General features: G+C 32.7%; 1 protein-coding gene across 1 annotated transcript; it reads right to left on the reverse strand.

The window, feature by feature from the left end:
- Positions 1-4,134: 4,134 nt before the first annotated feature.
- Positions 4,135-4,840, reverse strand: LOC131642438 (phosphoserine aminotransferase 2, chloroplastic-like). The gene has a single exon (XM_058912678.1). The coding sequence runs from the start codon at positions 4,825-4,827 to the stop codon at positions 4,408-4,410; it is 420 nt and encodes a 139-aa protein (XP_058768661.1). The 5' UTR covers positions 4,828-4,840; the 3' UTR covers positions 4,135-4,407.
- Positions 4,841-7,492: the final 2,652 nt, after the last annotated feature.

Here is a 7,492-nt window from a genome sequence, read left to right on the forward strand (position 1 = left end):
GTGAGGAAGTGATGCGAGACCTTGTAGTGGGTTCTCGTCATCATGGAATTACCCTTAAAAGATACAAACCAATCTCTTTTTCTCCTTTCTAAGGGCATTGTTATCTCCGCTCCATTGCATCCTAGGCTGTCCCCTTATGCAAGAGCGTGAGCGTTAACGCCGCCCAATTAAAAAACACAAAAACAAACAGAAAATCTTTAGCCGAGCTACGGTAACTCTGATTCCTGAAAAGGATACGTAGGCAGCGGGGTAGGGCCCGTGCGAGTACAATTCTTTATTTTCCCTACATTCTGCATTCATTTCGCATTTAGGTTTAGACATAGATACACCCATTAGATAGAAACAAACATAGGTGGATACCATCGAGTACGATGGGCGCGAGGGGTGCTAATACCTTCCCCTTGCGTAACCGACTCCCGTACCTTGATTCTCTGGTCGCAAGACCCTGTTCCTTTTTTTGTTAGGTTTCCTGATATTCCTTTCCCTTATGGGATAAATATATTGGTGGCGACTCTGTTCATTTTTCGCGAGCGTGCGACAGAAGCTACTAAGTTTGTTGCCTCAGATGTAAAATCTCCAGACGGCCTCTGCCGAGCCATCAACCACACCTCAAGACCAAAGAAAGTGAAAGGTTAGGAGACATGAATGTCTATGAATCACCAGTTCATGGAAATCCGCAATATACATAATCTCCAACTTTTTTTATAAGCAGCTTTAGTCACAATGGGAGTGAGGGACATTCATGGTGAGGGTTTTCTTGAAGAATTTGTTGGCTTGGCTGATATGGTTTTTCTGGATCTACCTCAACCTTAACTATACCATACAATAGTACAAAGACACTCAAAACACAACATTCACAAAATCCATCAACACAACAAGTAAATTTAATCATGCAGATTAAATTTGGGCCTGTACTATAAATATATAATCCAGAACACCTATCAAAACATATAACCAATAGAGGTCCAGTAGAAAGAATCACAAAAAAAAAGAGCAATAACTTCAAAACCAATATGCAGCTCTTATAGAAGGAATTTTGAATTTATTTGGAGCAACTAGAATTGAGGACAAGCAGCTAAAGAATGCACCAGAAGCCATTGAGCCCCTACGGCAGGCTGGAATCGATGTCGAGGTTCTTACCGGTCCACCAAAATTCAGTCATTAATATATAACTCATAAGGAAATATAGCATACCTTGAGGGTCTTCATCCATCTTCTCAAAGGGTGAGCCAAAAATTATTTTTGGCTTCATGAATTGTGACCAAACTAATATATTCTCTTCCTTGTTGCACTCCGTGCATCCTGAAATAAATCCATTTGGAAAATTGGAAATTACCTTGAAGGGTGTAATATTAATAACTCACAACAAAAACAACTTAATCAAAGATGCCGCATAGTGTATGAAGTTTCAACCATCTAACGTAGAAAGTGTAAATTCTACAATTTTAATTCAATAATATTATTGCATACTATGTCAGAGATAAATGAATAGGAACACTTGTTAACAATGTAAAAAATGGCGCTGCTAATAAGAGACCTATAGTTGCAAGCCAATAGTTTAATTCACCTTAAAATCTAGCCAGTACTATACAATTAGTATTGGCAATTGAATATAGTATTAATAAATAGCAAATCATGAAAGATTTGAATACATGTATGTCTTTTCAAGTTTTTACATGTACATAAATATAGAAATTAATTGGATAACTACTCAGCTATATTTTTTTTTCTTAATTAAGCACATATAATATTCAAAGGAATATGAAAAATTAGACACACCTGAATCTGCTCTAGGACAAATTGCAATCCCTTAACCAAGGCTACAACATATGTATCATCTCTAGATTGGCATATTTCACTCAACTTGCAGAGTATTGTGTTTGGCCTTTATTATCTTCTCATTGACTGGAGCAGAAAGCTTCTACAAGCTGACTAGCAAAAACTCAAGAATTTTCCAAGGTAATCGACATCCAGTTTACCTGATTTAAGCAACTTTAGATACACACAAGACATATATGATAAAAAATAAGAAAATTATAAAATTAGAGTTAGGTATGTATTCCAAATCGAATGATGCGTCTAACAGGCTTGGGAAAAGATTTTGTTGCGACCTAAGAAAGAATATCTAAATCAATGGCGGCAATAATATCATCCTTCCTGCTTATTAGAACCATCTAACATATTTCATCCCTAACCTTTTCCATGAATTGAATAATCTGGTCATAGTTGGGCTAATCCTGCTTAAAAGATTTCATATCACTATCTCAAAAGGCATTCTCCATTGTGTATTTGATTTTTCCTTGTCAGATTAAAGAATGAATGAGAATTCAAAATCAAAACATTTCGGCAATAACAACAAAAGGATTGATTTAATATTACAAATTTTTCTTAGTTTGAGGGATAACATGAACAGCAGATCGAAACATCAAAGCCCCAGGTAGAACCAGATTATTAAAGTGTCATTCAAAATAAACCTTCAGTTAAATGATAGTAACAATATTATAAAGATGTACTTACCTCAATGTTGTTTTAAATGTGATTAGAGACATCAAAGCCTTAAGCAAAACTACGAGGATGTTCATGGAGAAATTCATTTACAAGAATCTCATTTAGTGCTACAAACTTTTTCAGAGGTAATATTGGGCTGAGTAATTGATCTGGTAATAGGTTAATCGAAGCTTGAGTAACAGGGGAAGTTTCGGCCTCCTTAAAAAGGGAGCAAACCACTCGCCTTGTCTTATTGCTTTCATCTGAAATATTTCTTTACGCTATGAGACATGTATTGAGTCATTAGAGTCCCCATTGGGCTTTACCATCCCTTACTCTTAAGTATTTATATCTTGAGTCACTGCACTATCCATGTTTAAAATGTAACCGAGAGAAGAAACGTTAGAGAAGGGAAATTTTACTAAACAAAACAGAAGCAAATTTTGTTAAAATAACCTCATCAATTTCTCATTCATGCATAACAGCTAGTTATAAATAACCTCATCAAACACAGGCTCAACCTCAATCCACATGCTTCTAAAAAAAGAAAACAAAACAAAAAATGTTAAAAAAATAAACCCAACAAAAAAGCATAAATACACTGCAAACATTCATATATTAAAATCCATCAAATCAACTGCTAAAATCTTCAAAAGAAAACACAAAAAATGGAAATTTTGGACCTGGTGTTTTTGTTACTTGAAGTAACATTGGAAGGATGAATCACAAAAGGTATTTTGTGAAGAAAACACCAGTAGAGGTCATTGCATTGTGGTTGAATACACATGGCAGCAAAAACAGAAGTTTAAAGAGCTACATTTCAAAGTTTCAACCCCCTATTATGTGTATAAAACCTAAGTTATAACTCTATCAGAAAGAGTGTTCCTCAAATAAAAGAAGACTTGAAGAGATATTTTCTCCCATCCTTGGTTTTGGATGGGGGCATATGGCCAGTTGTTCAGGTTTCGAATTTCCGTTATGTGCCGGTAAGGTATCAGCTCCTTTATGTATTTTATTAATCAAATTCTACTATAGAGAATACATTAAGATGCAATCATCACAACTGAACCTATAATAACAAATACTCTTGCTCCTTTGTACTCATCTATCTATATTGAAAACCACTACTGAGCTAAAGTATTCGTTTAGAACTACAAAAAGAAACAGGACAATGAGTATAATTTTCTTCTAATAAATATCAATAAACAACTAAACATTATTAAATAATGACTTCAATTATGTTATCCTCTGGAAAAATTATACTATTAAGAAAACACATTTGACTTACTTCTAACCTCAACATTATAAAGTTCAACCATTATCTATAATTAAAATGTATTAAACAAGTTCTCACCTTTTTACCAAGATGAATCGAACTCTCACACACTGTTGGTATCTCGACCCAATGGCCTCGGTTGTCTCAGATATCCAATAGGTCGAGCAAGCTAAAGCAAAGCTACAACAAATTTAAAAAATGAAGAAAATTTGATTAAATCAGACACTGGAACAAAAAGCAATCAATTTATGTCGGAACTCACAGTACCAAATTGAAAAAATGACTTACCGGTAACGAAAGATTCGAAAACCCTTTGATGTTTGAGAAATTCTGAACAAATAAATTCTGAACAAATAATTCATGGCTCCCCGGAGTCTTTTCTAGTATACATCAAGGTATTTGCAGTTTGTAGTTTGTACATAATTTACCATAATAGTTCAAATCCATACAAACTTGTGTAGATAATGAAAACACTAGTTCAACCCAACCCGATTTGAATATCAAAACATGGCAGAGACAAGGTAAAAAACCAAAGAAAGCAAAAACATGAAAAGACCTATTTTAATCAGCAGAAATAACAAACACAAAAGCTACTAAATGCAAGTTTTTGTTCTAGACATATAAGTATGAATTATGATCCTCATCTAAGCATGTTTGGCCTGAAAATCTTTCATGAAAGCAACCAACTTCTCAACTCCAGCCATCGGCATAGCATTATATATTGAAGCTCTCATACCACCAACAGACCTATGTCCCTTAAGTTGAACCATCTTTTCCTTAGCAGCTTCCTTAAGAAACTCACCCTCAAATTCCTGTTTCTCCAAAGTAAAAGGCACATTCATCAAAGACCTCACAGATTTCTCCACAGGACACCTATAAAACCCCTTACTCTCATCAATAGCATCAAACAGAATCTGAGCTTTCTTCTTGTTATTCTTCTCAACCTCCTTCAAACCACCTTGTTTCAAAAGATCCTCAAAAACCAAACCACACATGTAAATACCATAACAAGGAGGAGTATTATAAAGTGAATTGTTTTCATCATGTATCTTATAATCAAGCATCACAGGAGTAAAACTTTGACATAGCTATTGACACTAATAGCTATGGAATACATTTAATAATTATCTGCCACTTGAGAGGTGCCTAATCTACGTTACCCACACATAACAAAAAGGATTAAATAAAACCTAAAACCTAACTTCTAAGCTTTCATCCCTCTCCCTTCTAACAGACTCCCTCACTTCTGTGCACAGATTCTATCACTATTTTTGCATTCATAATTGGCATTGAGGAACCAACTACAAAATCGGAGCAAACCAATAAATATAGCATGAACAATACAAGTTATATGATTTACCAATTATCTATACTACAAATTATAAAAAATTGAATTCCCCCTACAAAAACATAAATTAAATTGGTGAAGATACAGTACCTACCCTTAAAAAGTGGGATCATTGAACTTCAAATTTAAAAGAAAACTACATAAATCAAAATTTACAGTTTTGAAAATAAGATTATTCTTAACAATCTACTTCGATCTAACGCCTTCTATTTTATATAATCTTCTCAACAAACGATCTGATGTAAATTAATGTATGGATTTATATTTCCTAGTCATAAAAGCCAATAGAACCTGTTTGACATGCTCAATATTGAATGAACAAAGCAATGTCACAATGTCACAGAAAAACTATCTAAAGTCTGAAAACTATCTAATCAAGCAATGTCGCAGACAAAGAAAAACAAGTTCACACAAACAAAATTCATTTCAAACAAAATCAAGCAATAGGAACTAATTTGCGAGTATAAACCCTAATTCTTCAGCTACCAATGTTGCTCAAAGTATAAAACCCCTAATTCTTCCTTACCAATGTCGTCACTGTGAAATGGTTTCCTCTCAGCTTCGTTGTCGTCACTGCTAAATGGTTTCCTCTCAGTTTCGGTGAGCAAATGAGCGGTGCCGTGTTGGAGAAGAAGAGAGCTTCGTTTTTCAATGAGCGAATGAGCGAAGCCCTTTTCAGTCGTCACAGAAGCGAAGCGAAGTTGAGCGAATGAGCGAAGAGAAAGGATTTCGTGAAGCCTGAAATCACAGAACCGACGAAGTTCACAGAAGCACCGCGATGCGATGAAAAACTATTTTGATCGGTGAAAGCGATGAAGTTCAAAGTTGATTGAAAAATGGGTTCGATATGCATGCGATGCGATGAAGTTCAGTGAAAGCTATGAAGTTCAGAGTTGATAAAAAACTATTTTGTTTTTGTATATTTTAATAAATTATGTCGGTATATTTTAGTATATTTTATTAACCTAATAAATATAGACCCATTAATATTGCCACATAGATTACATATTTTAAGTTATAAAATTAAATAATTTTTTTTGTTTATATAAATTTACACCCGTTTTTTAGTTTAAAAGGAGTAATTGAAATTTGATTATAATAAAAATTTTAATTTAAACCCGTTTTTAGGAAAAAAGGTGTATATTATAACCAGATAATGCAAAAGTGAAATTTTATTTACAAAATTGCCATCAAAATTCTCAATTACACCCGTTTTTAGTAAATTGGGTGTAAATTTTAAAATTATATTGTTTTATTTGTACTAGTGTACTAACATGTTTATATTTGATAAAGGACAAAACACTAGTGCATAAATGACAATAGAATATTTAATATTATACCTTTTTATTAAAAATAGGTGTGAAATTTAAAACAAAAAGATATTTTAATATATGCCACCTAATTTTAGGTAAAATAAGTTTAAAATAGAGTTATGTGAAAAATGTAAATATAAATATAAATATAAATATATACTTAATTTTAAGAAAAATTGGCGTGATAAGTAAATCATTTTTTATTTTTACAAGCGTGAAAGCGTGAGACTCGTCTTATCTTTCACCAACGCTTCAACAAAAAAATTCTTTTATCACTGCGCCGCTTCAACAAGAAATCAAAATCCTTATTTTAAGATGGGAAACTCTTCAATCTCTTTATCAATTCAAGATTCACAATTTCATTCCACTTCTAATTCGATCTCAATCCGAGTCTTAGAGTGTGTTTGGACGAGGGAATTGAAAGATTTAAAGGAATTTAAAATTCAAAGTAATTTAAATGATTCAATTGAAATTCATTCATTTTTAAATTATTTTGTTTGGATGAAGTATTAAGATAATTCATTGTTAGAATTTTGGGGTCATTTTTTATAAAATTTAAATTTTGTGAACCAAATAAAAAATTGAAAAATAGGGACCAATGTGCAATTTTTAAAAATTTGAAGGACCAAATTGTAAAATTTAAAAATTATTAAGGACCAATTTGCAATTTTTTGGGGTCAAATTTATAATTTTGGAAAATATGAGGACCAATTTGCAAAATTTAAAGAAATAATAGTAACAAATACATTCTATAAATACATTCTATGAAATATGAGAGGAATTTCAAATTATTTAGTTTTTGGTGTCATTTAAAAATAATTAAATTGAACTTAGATAAAATACTCTATAGATTTCCATCATTTTAACAATTCTTCATTTTTTATCCAAACAATGGATTTTGATCAAATCATTTTCAATTCCCTCAAAAAATTACTTTTCCTTATTAAAATGCTCCATCCAAACACACTATTAGGCTATGTTTGGGAGTTTGGAGGGGAAGGGAGGGGAGGCCTTTGAAAAATAGGAAGAATTAGGTGAAAAGGATAAAAAGATTTTGGGTAGGAGAGT

Source organism: Vicia villosa, unplaced genomic scaffold, assembly GCF_029867415.1.
Source record: "Vicia villosa cultivar HV-30 ecotype Madison, WI unplaced genomic scaffold, Vvil1.0 ctg.005011F_1_1, whole genome shotgun sequence".
Lineage (NCBI taxonomy): Eukaryota > Viridiplantae > Streptophyta > Magnoliopsida > Fabales > Fabaceae > Vicia > Vicia villosa.

What these genes read in the sequence shown, in the direction of transcription:
- LOC131642438 (XM_058912678.1), bottom strand. Translation starts at nt 4,827, where the DNA reads ATGCTTGATTATAAGATACATGATGAAAACAATTCACTTTATAATACT.